This window comes from Typopeltis vanoorti, chromosome 11 (assembly GCF_054136105.1).
Source record: "Typopeltis vanoorti isolate ZY-2024b chromosome 11, IOZ_Tvanoo_1.0, whole genome shotgun sequence".
Lineage (NCBI taxonomy): Eukaryota > Metazoa > Arthropoda > Arachnida > Uropygi > Thelyphonidae > Typopeltis > Typopeltis vanoorti.
Genome location: NC_143559.1, coordinates 40,961,912 through 40,977,406, shown reverse-complemented (window position 1 = coordinate 40,977,406; position 15,495 = coordinate 40,961,912). Strand labels below are relative to the sequence as shown.

Sequence of the window (15,495 nt, the reverse complement as noted above, 5' to 3'; positions counted from 1 at the left end):
TGTTTCATTACACTGCATTAAATCTTCTCGGGTAGATACATATATTATTAATGTCTATTAAGCAGCATTGCAGAAGATGATCCATGGTTTGTGTTTCACCACATCAGCAGCTGTCTTTGTCTGTGTAGCCCCATCTGGCCATATTCTGCTTTGATCTGCCCATTCCAGAACAAAGTCTATTCAATGTCTTCCATCTTTGCTAGTCAAGATGTAAGCCGGAAGGAAGAAATTCGTTTAAGTTCGGTGCCTCTGGAGATTGTTCTTACCACATTGTTGACCTTCTAGCTTTTATGGGTTCAACCAACGGTTCCACTGAGTGAATAAAACTCTTCCTTGATCTTAGCCTCTTATGTACTGCAACATGTCCATACAAAGGATGCCGTTTAATTGTTGTTTCCACTCATATCTACTCTGTGTAGTCCTTCTGATGTGAGGAGGTGCAATACCAGACAGTGAGCATAGATGGTAAATTTTTGTAGGCTTAAGGCAGCTGGTAACATGCCGACATGTTTCATTGAGAACCTTATCAATAATTTTGACATGTGATCTTTCCCAAACAGGGCTAGCATACTCGGCTGTCGAAAAGCAGAGTGCCAGTGCAGAAGTGTGCAGTACTTGTGGATTTGCACCCCACCGAGATGATGTTAATCGGCGCAGAATATTATTACGTGTTTGAGTTTTAGCTGCTGTCTTCTCTATGTGTTGATTATAATTTAGGGTCCTATCTAGTGTAACACCTAGGTAAGTTGGATTTGGATAATTGACCAGTTTCACACCATTCCATTCTATATTCGACTTTCTCCTCGCCTCCCTATTATTGAGATGGAAAAGACACATTCGGTTTTTACTGGGATTTGGTTTCAGTTGGTTTTCCTTATAGTAAACTGTAAGGGTTTCTATCTCTTGTGTGAGTTGCTTCTCAGTGTCATCAAAGGATTTTGCTTGATAAGCTATTGCCCAGTCATCTGCATATAAGAAGGTTCTTGACCGTGGGTTTATAGGTTGGTCATTAGTATATATTAGTATACATATTGAAGAGGAGGGGAGATAGCACACTTCCCTTAGGTAGATCATTTTTCTAGATATGCCATCTGCCCTTTTTTCCTTGAAAATCAACAAAGAATCTCCTGCTGAACAGCAGCGACCTAAATATTTCTACTAACCGATAGCTGTTTGTCATGCTGTGAATTTTGACTAAAAGCTTCCTAAGGTTTAGTGTGTAATATGCTGTTAAATCTATTAATACAGATCCTGTTGCTAACCTCCTTTCAAAGCCGTTCTCAATAAACTGTGTTAAGTTTAATACTTGTCCAGTGCATGATCTTCCTGGTCTAAATCCTGCCTGTTCTTTTATCAGCACTTTCTCTATTTCTGGACTTAGTCTATTCAAGATTAACCCCTCATACAGCTTCAGTGTTGTGCATAGGAGAGCTATAGACCTGTAGCTCTTTGGATCCTCAGCAGGTTTACCCGGTTTCAGGATAGGTATTACTTTCGTTTGCCTCCATATGCTGGGTATTTGAGCAAATTTCCAACAAAAGTTGAAAAACTCTAACAACCCTCTTGCCTTTTCTCCCAGATTTCTTAGTATCCCGTTTCTGATATCATTTATACCGGCAGCTGTTCCTGGTTTTAAGGCATTTTCTAGGTCCTCTTTAGGTAAATAGTGCTTCGAAGAGATTATTTTCTGAATCCCTAACTTTCTTAATATAATCTTTAGGTATTTTTCCTTCGGTACTTGGTTTACCATTCAGAGATAGCCGAGTTGCAATTTGGTTTGCATTTATATTAACTTAGGTTGCTGATGTTGTGAGGTCACCAGATAATTTTTTTGTCTAAGAGCCAGGTCACCAGATAATAGGCTTTCCTGCTACTGTGTTTCATATCTAAGCTTTTAATTTTCTCTGCTCATTGTCGACTTCTTTTTTCAGACAGTGCTGCTATAAGTTCCTTTCCTGCATCAATTGTTTCTGATGAAAATGGATCTTTATCATATAGGTCACAATATCTTTCATATATTTCCACGTTGTGCTCTATAAAACCTGGAATGCAACATTTTCTACAACCTCTTGGGATGTGCCTGGTAGCAGACCGTCTAATAGCTTTGATAAACTTTCCATAATTTTCTGGTCTGGGTGAAATGTTAGTCAGGTTTATGACTAATTCTCTTGAGAACTGTTCCCAGTTAGCTTTTATAAAATTAAAGCGTCTTCTAAGTGGGATCTCCTTAAGTCGGACTGGTGGGAAAACTTGCAACATTATTGGTCTACGTTGTGAACTTGGGATTGGTGCAAGTACCTGTTTAGTGCACAGATTAGCTATTCTGTTAATAACAAATCCAAGGTCTGGGTTATATCCTCTTTTCCATCTTCCACTGTTAAATGATGATGGCTGTTTAGGATCGTGTATAAGATTCATTTGATTACTTTCATCCCACTGTTCAACTAACTCTCCATCCTCATTTGTTTCACTATAACCCCACTGTGTGCTATGACTGTTAAAGTCGCCTACAATAATAGCAGATTTGCTTTGTGTCAAGTATTGGGACATTTCAAAAAGCAAAGGTTATACTAGGTGGTTTATATACTGAGAAAACAATGATGTTATCCAGATCTATTCCAAGGATTTTTATGTTATTTTGGGTTTGTGATTAGGCATCCTGTAACCTGGAGCTCATGCCGAGTGAAGATAGCACTTCAATACTTTTCATATGGTATTTCTTTTATGAGCTTCATTCCAGCAATTTTAGGTCTGACTTGTTGAGGTCCTTTGTGTGTCTCCTGAAGACATAAAATATCGCATTTTTGTTCTTTACACATTTTTGCAATAAGATCTTCTTTTACAGAGGAGAGACCCTCTGTATTGTGTATGATTATTATCAGTGTTGGTTCCAATAAGGGACGTCGAGTTTTAGTCATTGTGTCTATGATAAAGAAGATGCTAGTCGCACTATAAAACTGTAGAAAACTATAGACGACTGTATTGCACTATGCTAAACTGTAGATCCCTGGGAGCAGAATTCGCGGCTTGTAAACAAGCCGACAGGGGTCGCGACGTGAACGCTTCTGCCATGACCCTTATGTATGTAAACTAAGTATGTAAATTTTTATGTATGTAAATTAAGTTCATATGATTAGTTTTATGTGCATAAAAAAGTAAATAACTTAATAAAAAGTGAGCCTAAAAAAAACAAGAACATATACAAAGAAAAAGAAAAATCCGATAGACAACTTCATTTTCGTTTTCCCAGCAGTATATTATTATTTCAACTTATCTTGAACGTTCTGTTTGATTTGCTATCGCACTGTCAGGTGAAGCCATACCCGTGAGATTCACAATGTATTTCATTCCAAGCACATATTTCAAGTTCTGTCTTCTGTCACCTCTGTTATAATCCTTTCGTCTGTAAATCAAACATTGTTAAGCCTTTCTTTATAACACACACACACACACACACACACACACACACACACACAACACCGACCGAAGTCAAGTAATATTTTTCACTTACTGTAGATTTTTCGTAGTCCTTATAAAACACATGCAAGTTTTTTTGCTTACTACCAAATGAATCCTATTTTTAACGTTAGTTTTTATTTGTGTAATAAATAAATCACATATAAGTTTTATTTATACTTTATTATACTTTATTATTATGATTTAATAGTAACATTTCCTAAACAAATCACCTTCAAAGCTACTCAAACACAATCCTGTCTTTTTCCCATAGGAGAAAAGAAAAAAATAAAAATAAAATCTGAATTTAGCACTTTGGCTGATCGGTGATATTTCTCTGTGACTCACTGCAGCCAGTGTTTTGCAGATTGTCTGCTTCAGCCGTGTCTAAAAGTGCTTCCAATGACGCTTCTCCAATTGGAATTAGTTAGTCGATATCTCACGCGAGCAAGCGCCACCACGAGATGGCGGTACTTGTTTGCATCTCTTCACCGGTTATCGCTTAAAATTAGTAATCGTCTGGGGGATAACACACAAACCAACATTATAAACAAGTTAAATTTGAAGACACAGTGTAGTAATATCTACATTATTATAAAATGAAGTGAAGCGCCTATGTAACCCTATGGAAATGGAGTTTGCTTTCAGGACCATCTCCAGAAGGAATACCGTTACAAGTTTAATTCTAGCCACCCGCTGCAGGACATTTTGTAGACCTTTTTCTTTCAGCTAATTTCAGTTAGTATCCAATAAATTGGGACACTTTGGTTGGTACTACAACGCGAGAAAATAGACCTTAGCAAGAAATTATTGATAACCATGGTCCGGGCTATTAGTGATGATTAAGGATTAATATTGCTGATCATTGATCTTCATAATAGGGATAAAAACGTCTTCACCCTCTCCTTTTAGGGAATAAAAATCGTTAGAGTATTTTTAATGAATATTTATATCACTAAAAATACATCTGAAGTCATAATGCATCATCATTATTTTAATAGTTGTTTAATTTTAATTTAATTTATTTTATTTTAGTAAATAAAATTATTATTTTTAATTTATATATTTAAAAGGAAATTTTTAAATTGTTATATTATGAATGACAACCATGAATCCGTACAAAAATTAAGAATTAACAGTTATGTACGATACACAGCCTTGAATCAAAACCCTTATCGTGGGAGATTATCCACGTGAGAATGATGACCATGAAGATTCAAGGTTTTCTTATTCAAAGGATAAACTAGTAAAAAGACGATACTTCTGTGGGACATGGAAAGAGACAGCTGCCAAATAATGATAACAGAACAGATATGATATGTAGCTGAATTACTGGGTTTTAAGACACTCGTGCAGAATGATATATAAATTATCTCAGCCTTGTTTTTTAATAACTGCATCTCTCACTATTGAATAGCATATTAATAAGCCTACTCAAAACCTATTAGTTCTCTGTCTAATGTCACTCAGCAAGTTAGGCTTAGATATATCAGTTACATAAATCACTATAGAAAACTAGTGATTTATATATTCCCACCAATAGAATCCCCACCACCACTAATGCCGTTATTATTATTATTATTATTATTATTATTATTATTATTATTATTATTATTATTATTATTATTATTATTATTATTATGACAAAACTGATCTTTCGGGAACAAAGAGAAAATCACGACCTTATAAACATTGCGGCAGAACACAAAATACTGACAGCAAAACATTTATGTCACTATGCAGCCTTACTAAAACATTATTTCGATGCCAACTACAGGACAGTTAGAAATACATACCATATAACAAGACCTCAGACTACTAATTATATCACATATAAATACAATAATCACTACGGAAAGGCCACGCGAAACTTCTACATCCCAGACATGATAAACAAATTACCTTTTGAATACAGAAACCTTACAAACTACAATAGCCTGAAAAGAGCTCTAAGAACATACTACGAACAAGAAACCCGCACCCAAAATACCGTACAAACTTAATGAAACACAATATATTCGCTCAGGCTTCCAGTTCAGCGACGCATCAGTACATTCCAATTTATTGTGTATGTGCGTGTGTGTGTGTGTGCGCGCGAATTTCTCAATCACAGATTCCGTAGCATCCTAACACAGCAAAAAAAAAACAAAAAAACAATACATAATAACCAACTGGTGTCATCCTCAGATAAGCTTACATTTAAGCTTCGAGGATGAAAGGAAAAAAAATTAGTTCTCATCCAAGATGTATCATATGTAACCAAATGCATGTAATGTACGTATCACAAGAAAACCAATGTATGTATGTATTATATGTAAACCAATGTACGTAATGTAAATATCACATGTAAACAAATGTAAGTAATGTATCATATATAAACAAATGAATGTAATGTATATAATAATTGTAACAAATGTATGTAATGTATATAATAACTGTAACAAATGTATGTAATGTATATAATAACTGTAACAAATGTATGCAATGTAAAAAAAAAAAATTATTTTAAAAGTAAATCATGAGTTTACACCGTATGTTTGTGAAAATAAGGACACATAATATTCAGATTGCATATGTGCAAATACTGTTGTATAATCACACCTTTTCAAATTTGAAAAAAAAAAAAAATAGTAAACCACAACATGTAATATTATACAACTTATGTAACTCTGAACAATATAATTTTAAATGATTATTATGATTGTTATATAAAAAAAAAACTGTTATCATCATTACTATTTAAATCTCATTATATGTAGCACAAAGTGCTGAACGTTGTAAAATAATATACTGAATAGACGATCATTGTACATATCTAAATATTTGAAAGAACAATAAAAAAAAAATTATTTTGCTGCGTTTGATTTAAAGGTGGTTCATAAATGAAATGGAAGCGATAGTTGTCAATGATTCAGTGGTATTCTCTCTATTTTGTTATATGAGGTGCTACCCAAATGTTCGAGGAATTTGACGGTTAAAAAAAAAAAAAAACACTTCCCAAACGCCTACATTTCCTTAGAAGTAGTCTCCTTAGGTCAGTGGCGCGCCCAGAGGGGGGGAGCTAAGGGGTCTGGGAACCCCCCAAAGAAAAAGGAAAAAAACAGTAGAAAATTTTCCAAAAATCGTTTCCTAATTAATAAAATTAATTTTTTTTTTTGTTCTGTCGGCTCTTCTATTTCTGTCCTACTTATGAATTAGCGATCATTGCAGATGCTCAGTAATAGGTCGTATGCGATGCATATTGTGTATTCTCAAATCGTTTACTCAACTCTTCCCCCCCCCCCCCAATATTAAATCCTGAGTGCGCTACTGCCTTAGGTATGTATACAACTATACCAGCGTTTTTTCCATGATTCCATACATCCCTGGAAGTCCTAAAGCGTGACTGTGTTGAGTACCTCCTACGATTCTGGATCTCTCCAACTGTGTCAAAACCCTTTTATCCAGAATTTTATCTTGGGGAACAAGTAAAAACTCGCAGGGAGCGAAGTCAGGCGATTGGGGAGAGGGGAATAACTGTCGTGTTTTCGAAAACCAGGAACTTGGTCATGGGGAAGAATCCAGTTGTTGTTCTTCCACTTGTCTGGGCGTTTGAGCCGATGCTCCCTTAATAGCTTCAAAATCTCAGTAAAATTTTCCGTTGACAGCTTGACAGGGGGGTAACAATTCCTTAAGGACAATGCCTTGGATGTCAAAATAAAAAATAAAAATAATAAATACTGACTTAGCACGAAATTGACACGCTTTTTTAACCGCGGTGAATTTGATGACTTCCACTGAGGCGACTGATGCTACTGCTGCATCAGTTTGCTATCTGCAAGCAAAATTTGACGCAGATAGATTCTGTGCTCCTTAAAAGCCGCCACTTCAGTTGGAGAAGAAAATAGCTGAACCCCTAAAACACGACGTTAAAAAAACGCACATAACCCAAGACCGTAGTTTTTCAGCTGTTGGAATACTGATTCACAAAAGTACTGCTGGCGCCCTTGTAACGGTGGAAGGCCGTACTACAACCGGTTCGCGCGCTCTATTCAAATTCTCCGAACTTTTGGGTAGCATCTCGTATAAAAGTATGCCAAGTCTACAGCATATTAGTGCAGGGTGTGGGCAAATTAAAAAGAAAGAAGGAACCTGATGATGAGTTCTCTTGAACAGTCATAGATTTTAGATTTAGAACCTGGAAAACTCATTGTGAGGAAGATTGTTCAAAAGGATAGAATGAAAAAGGTGGACGAAAAGATAGCGCTTTAAGTCCTGAATCTGATGGGCGCATGTGGTGTAGAGATGTTGGCTCACTGTAGCAGCAGCTTGCATTTTTGCAAGTTAAAGGAAAATGGAGGAACGAAGTCAACTAATTAGGCAGAATCGCATCCGTAAAAATAGCTAGAAAAAGGTAAAAGTAGAAACAGAATGTGTGTGAGAAAGTAATTTCATAGAGAGAGAGAGAGAGAGAGACTGTGTGAGTATGTGGCTGAAAGCAATGGTCGTCTGTTAACCGGATTACTGTTTTCCGAAAGCATAAATAATTTTCATTACTGTAGCCTCTCTAAGAAAGCCCGACCATAGAAATCTGCGATCGAAATGGTTGTCTTCCCACTTTTACATTTATTCATGTAGAATTCACATATCTAGGTATGCACGTTCCACTTCCCACTTCTACGTACTCATTTTTAGGCCCTAATTCGTTAAGCTAAAGTCAAAATATACTTTTAATATGCACTTTCAAGTGATTCTGATAATATGAAAGGAAACATTTCAGTAAAGTGAGAACTCACTGAGCACTTTGTGCTCATCGAGTTCGTATCCCATTCTGATGACCGACCAGCTCAATGGCTATCATACTACGCCTTTTCTCAATGGTGGGTGCACAGTACACCAAATTAAACCCACGATGCGACCCGATAGAGAGCGAAAGTACTCAAAGTATTCGAAGACTGCAATAGATTATGTAAATTCAGTAAAGTAGGGAGGGGTAACTGACTGCTGTCCGCACTGTTTTGCAACAAATAGCCAAGTCTTTTTCTGTCGAGATACGTATATATATATTATATATTCCCTTAGTTTCATTTTACTTCTTTCTTTATTTTTACCGTGTATTTCTTTTAAAATCTTCAATAATTTCACAATAAGACTATTTATTATTTCAGTGACGTAAAATAGTAATTGTAATAAAATATTTCCATTTTTCTAGTTGCAGATTTCGATTTACATATTTTTCACACGTGTAAAACCAGCATTTTGCTCCTTTATGCCCCCCCCCCAAAAGTTAACTTTTAGTATTACGCTATTTCTAATAGCCTAATTCTACATGAATAATTCTACATTAGTTTGTTAAAATTCTTCTGGCTATTAACTTTTACTCCGCCATCTAGCGGAGTAAAATATAAATGAAATATAAAATATAAATGAAAGTTTATTCATTTATATTTTTGAACCTAGATATGCACTTTCCACTTCCCACTTCTACGTACTCATTTTTAGGCCCTAATTCTTTAAACTAAAGTCAAAATATACTTTTAATATGCAATTTCAAGTGGATCTGATAATATCTGATATGAAAGTATCTGAAACCAAACTAGTCTTAGGATCAGGCGATTGTCCAGGTAAAGATAAATTTATTATATAATTCATTTTAGTTTAATTTTCGCAACTATTTCTATCATATCAAATCAAAACGTATATTTTTGATGTCGTATAAATTATGTGACTTCATATCGAAAGTAACTTACCTTGTGTGGAATCTATTATATGTTACGATTAGGTATTCCTGTTCAAGGCTTCATTGTTTTTACTAACGTCTGATAAATATTTGTAAATCAATGAGGTGTATATTGTCGTGAACATTCATTCCTTCATTTAGAATTGCGATTATTTTTTTTATTAAATTCAAATATTGAACAAAAGTGTGTTAGAATTTTTTGTAAAATATGCATAATGAACTAACTGTTCTAAAAATGTAAAATCTCATTACAAAGAATGGTCGTTAATATGCAACCATCTATATTGTTTTGATCATCATAATTTGTTTATCTACTACATGAAAACTAGGACATGTTTTCAACTGATGATAACTCCTAATCTGTTCTGATACTAGCACAATGTTATGCGCATGTTTTTAGATGACGAGTATATAAGTCCCAAAGAGATAAATTTTTTCTCACTTCTTTGGTAGTAGCTATAGTCTTAGAAAATTCTTTGACGCTATAGTTAAGATAATGTTCAGGTTTGTTGCAATATTTGCATTAGTAGGAATGGTATGGGGTCATGGGAGACTAATTGACCCCCCGAGCAGATCTAGTATGTGGCGTTTTGGTTTTGACAATCCAAAAAATTTCGATGACAATGAACTCTTCTGTGGAGGATATGGGGTTAGTCTGATTATTTTAATCTCTCTCTCTCTCTCTCTCTCTCTCTTTCTCTCTCTCTCTCTCTCTCTCTCTCTCTCTCTCTCTCTCTCTCTCTCTCTCTTTCCGCTTGTGTGATGACTACATAATTTATGATTCTCATGATACAATTTTTCTTTAAACCTTCTCTAAATATAGATATAAATATTAATACTAACTCTATTTGCATGTTGTTAACAGAGACAGTGGTCAACAAACGGAGGCAAATGCGGAATCTGTGGCGACGCATGGGATCTGCCCGTACCACGTCCTAATGAAGATGGTGGTCGTTATGGCAACAAAATTATAGTTAAGACTTACAAGCCTGGAGAAATTACAACCATATCGGTTGATCTTACTGCCAATCACTGGGGTCACTTTGAATTCAAGATATGTCCAGTGACTGAAGGCGTTCCTTCTGATCAGGAATGCTTGGACCAGCATCCTTTGTATCTTGCAAGTGGTGACGGTTACAAATATCAACTTCCTCACGGAGGTAAGGCAGTGTTCAAAGTAGACGTTAAAATACCTGAGGATGTGACGTGTGAACGCTGCGTTCTTCAATGGCATTATCGTACAGGTGAGTAAAGGGATTCTTTATATTAAAAATCGTCCCATCGCTTTTTTTTTTTTTTTGCATATTAGCCCCAATAACCTATTTAGAACAAGTAACTTCGCATTTAAACCTAATTTTCAATAGCGATATTGCGGTTAATGAAATCGTTGTTTTAAATGTCAATAGATGTATTCGCTAGCCCCCTGTTTTGATGTAGAGAAAAATCCGAGTTTCTGAGAAAATAAATCCTGTTGCTTGATGTAAAATAGCTAATTCACCTTCAATTAAAAAGCCCATGCAAATGCTCCTGAATCTAGATAGGATTCGATCCCTCCTAGGTCTTTCCATTTTAAGAGCTACCCACTGTAGTGGAGAAGCTACTTAACTTCATATCATGTTAAAAATGTAACATTAGTAAACAACCGATGAGGTTAGTATTTAAACATTACAGTCCTTTGATATTTTTGTTCATTTCTTATTTCCCATAAGAATGTTTGGGTACTCAACACATTGTCGTTTGATTGGGCTTGAGTAAAGTATTAGATCCTGCATAATTTACCTCCAAATCTTTAAGTTCCGATCAGTCTAAAACGATGGATTAAAGTCTAATGGATGTTTTGTTGGATTCTTTAAATCCTATGATCCAGGTGTCTTGAACAGGTTTGGTGCGTAGTTGTTATTCTCCATCAGTCCTAACACTTACAGCACTATGATGTGACATGTCACCGGATTCTAAGTGGAAAGAAAGGTGCCAAGAATATTTCCGTCCTTGTCTAACCAACTTAACTCATTGCTTTATCCTACTAAGCATATAAAAGTTCATGTGAGAACTCAAAACTAGCTCGAAAGTACTAACGTTGATCTAATGCTATCTTACTACAGTGATGTTAGAGGACTATGGAAGTACTACTACAGTGAATGTATCCTATCACCTTGTTGGAGTCCAAAATTTTATCATCCAGTGCAAAGGCAATTAAGCAAGGATTTCACTGCTAACTTAATGTGTATTACATGTACTACAGCTGTTATTTTGCAGCCTTACCATGCACATCAAAATCGTTCCTTTTTGTAAGTTTAGTCCCACTCTCTGGATCTAGGAATTTCTTCCATTTGATACCAAAGATTGCGGTCCAATTTCCCGCTTTAAAAATTGCCTTTATTTAGCCAGAGTTCTTAAAATTTCATGGAAACTGGTTTTTATTTCTCTCTCTATAATAAAATAGATTCATTTGTTTGACCAAATAATTAAAATGGATCAACGTTTCTGTGACAACAGGATTTCTGCTGACGTCTGTCAAAACACTTGGTAGAGCAGTCAATAATAAGATTATCAAAATATTTTACTTGTCAAGTTAAATTACACTACAAGTAAAAAAATCATTTTTCTTACTTTCATTTGATGAGTTATTATAAGAGAGTGAGGAATACACGCATGAGAAACGCAGAGCATCCTGGGGAAATTTCAGTTCCATGAATTAAGATAAAACAAATGAAATAGAAAATATTTTAACACTCTGATATTACTGAAGTCTACTTAACCGACTAATTTGGAGGAAAATTGTCAATAAGAGGTTAGCAATAATGTAAACTTATCATAGTATCCTGTGCCCCCTTGAGGATAAAATTTGATGATTCTAATAATATTTTAAAAAGCAAAACATGCTTAATAAGTTCCTTGTTTTTTTTGCACTGCTGAAATTAGTTTGAATAATTTTCATATAATAAAGTGATATTATATTATATTCAGCTTTTTTTAATTATTGTTTAGGTTTCTTAAAAATGGGAAAATAAATAGAAGACATGGTCAAAATTTTATACGTTAGTAGAGGGCTTAATTTGCTATATTGAGGTTCTAGATTTAAAATAATAAAAATAAATAAATAATCCGTGATACCGGATTATTTTGTTGAAACTAATCTCATGCTGATTTCATATAAATCCAAATTTTACAAATTTAAAAATGAACGCAAGTATTTGCCTTTGAAAAATGCTACCTTGTGAGCGAATTTAGAAAACATTTTGCTTAAATAGAATTTCTAGCTTTCTAAATGTTTTTATGAGATATCATAAGCGAATGCTTAATCGACGTATAATTACTCTTGCAGCTAACCGCTGGGGAAAATGCCCAGATGGTTCAGGAAAGACCGGTTGTGGACCACAAGAAACATTTCGTGGCTGTGCCGACATCTCCATCAAACCCTAAAAGGTCTATTTTGAAAGACTATAATATCATCAAAATTCTTCCCATCGTTTCTTTTAACCTAATGACCACTTCCTCCAGAACTCAATTATAGTTAAGTACAAACCACTGTTATCATTCTGAAGTGCAATAATTATGCAGATTGTTGTAACAAGAAGACGAAGTTAAATAAAGCAAAGTTATTGTTTCAATGATTTATCAAATCATTACGTTTAGGATAAAGAAACTACAGCCTTTTTTCCCTTTTTTTTTTTCAAACGTTCTACATCCGCTTACGTTGAAATTAGAAAGGACATGAATCAGTGTACACTCAGGAACCACATCAAACCTATTTAAACAATTAAAACGTTTTGATAAGACTATGCAAAAGTTCCCGGATGAGCCGAAACAGAAGGTGTAGGCCTTGAACTCAAGTCTCTCTTAGAATTTATACGCTAAATTGTGCTTTTGCTATTGTTGGTAGTGTTCCTTGGAGATCGTGTTATTGAGCATGCAATTCGGTTTAAAAACATACAGTTCAGTGTGAAATTGTTCAAAGTTAAATTTACATTAACGTTTTTGCTAAACTATTATGCTATCTATAACAGATTTATGTTATTCGAAGAACTTTATCGAATGGTAGTACTTTTGCTATATCGACAAGTGTGCTAAACGTTCTCTATCCTTTATGACAGTTCTAGCTATCTTGTGAAATAATTCTGTTTATTCGAATTTACAATCACATATTTTTTAAAAATTAATAGAGATACAAAATATCAAAATCGTTATAAATTCTATCGAGCTAGTGCGAAATTATTAGCAGCAGTTGCAATCATTTTGTCAATAAATATGATTCCATTGAAAATATTAAGCCATCTTGCATTGTTGAGTACATTCTGAATCCCATCCACCCTAATCAAAAGTATTATTACAATCCATAAATTTGACAACGGTTTTGTTTTCCCTTTGTGCCCTAGAAAATCTTTCTAGTGAAACCAAAATTTGGATAGCTTAATAAATTTTTATAAGGTTTCCAAATACCATTTAATAATCTCTGTCGATCAAGAGCTCCCGAAATAACTTGCATACAAATAGATGGATAAAAAACAATACAAGTGAGAATTATAGCAGATGTGCAGTCATAGCTGTTGTTCTTGGCCAAATAGTATTACATATACAACGAATTAGGCGTCCGGACAGTGTCAGGGTGAAGTAATCAGATTTAACAGGTTGTAAGTCTACATCACACTAGTAAAGCATGTTTTAGATGATATAGAAACCCTGCCCTAGAAACAAAATGTAGTTCATTTGCAAGGTAACTTCACTTGACTCTCAGACAATGAAAATTATCTATCACCTAAACATATTTACAATCATGGAACGCTGTGGCATTCTGGCGTGATTCTTTGTGTAATATATTACATTTTAGGTGGTAAATACACTTCCAGACAGTACATCACTTTTCTAGCCGGCTATGACGAACATCTCCCCTAAAAGCTTAAGGACACTTAAATCAATGCTGTTGAATAAAACAATTTAGTATACATGAACAAATTCCTGATACATAACTCTTAACAGTCAAAGAAAACAATGATAGGGTTCTTGATTTTCGATAATCTCCTTTCCCTGTGGTGATGATGGTGATGATGATGATGATGATTATGCCATTTTTCTTGTTGATAGTTACAAAATTTCGAAACTTGATCGCTCTTCACGTTTCTCATTTTGAAAAGTGACAAGTCGTTCTGTTGACCTCTAGCATCTTTCGTGGCCAGTTCGAGAATATTTAATAGTTTTGTTGAAGTAGTTTTATGACAGTTCAACTTTCTATAATTATGTTTCTGCACATGATTTCCAAACTGGAATACTCAGCGGAATGTTATATGCCTAAGAAAATCTTTGTCCATTGAGATTATTTTCGCATTATTAGTTGTGAGGGTGAGTAGTTGGCTCGAAAACTAGAAATTTAAATTTGTGGCGCAGATGACAACGTTGGCAATATTGCGAAAAAAGTAAAACATTCTATTTTACTCTCTTCTCTTTTTTTGTTTATCTTTGAATACAGTGCTATTATGTGAACCATTCCAGAACCTTGTAGTGCTTAGATAATTTACAATTCAAGAACTTTACAATACTGATCTCCTTACCATTTTCAACAGGTGAGGACAACCTTCCTGGATAATCTTCATTCCACCAAAATGCAATCTGTCTCATTTCCATCATTTCCAGGAAGAAAGACCATCTCTCTCTCTCTCTCTCTTTCTCTGTCTCTCTCTCTCTCTCTCTCTCTCTCTCTCTCTCTCTCTCTCTTTCTCTCTCTCTCTCTCTCTTTCTCTCTCTCTCTCTCTCTCACACACACACACACACACACACACACACACACACACACACACACACACACACACACACACACACACACACACACACACACACACACACACACACACACACACACACACACACACACACTTTTTATAATATTCTTCTCGCCAACCAGAGTCAATTTTCTATTCTTGTGTTAATTATCATATCTAATTTATTGTGGCATAAGTATACCAGTCCATATCCTCTTCAGCCTCCAAAAAGTTTGGTATTCCTTTTTATTCCAAACAGTACTTCTCTCCTGCTCAACTCCTGACACTATAAAGCTTAAATTTGCTCAAAGATAAACTTAGAACACTGTTCTGACATTTGGAGTGTTGCACCTAAGAACTTTCTTGGAATGGATGATTGTATTCAGAAGCGAACGATTCACCTAAATGATGGCCCATTCCTCACTGATTCTCTCCAGTCTCTTTCTCATACACAATCTGTTACTGCATTATGCCTCTTTTATAGATATTTACATGGACACTTCTCCACTGAACTGACAGCTACTGGTCCCCGTTCCTCTAATCATATACGAACCCAAACAGCTGCTG

At 35.0% G+C, this 15,495-nt stretch overlaps 1 protein-coding gene across 1 annotated transcript; it reads left to right on the top strand.

The window, feature by feature from the left end:
- Window positions 1–9,613: 9,613 nt before the first annotated feature.
- LOC150101465 (uncharacterized) lies at window positions 9,614–12,786 on the top strand. The gene is made up of 3 exons (XM_090400710.1): window positions 9,614–9,824; window positions 10,041–10,419; window positions 12,501–12,786. Exons 1-3 carry the CDS (start codon window positions 9,672–9,674, stop codon window positions 12,596–12,598), a joined length of 630 nt encoding a protein of 209 aa, XP_090256836.1. The 5' UTR covers window positions 9,614–9,671; the 3' UTR covers window positions 12,599–12,786.
- Window positions 12,787–15,495: the final 2,709 nt, after the last annotated feature.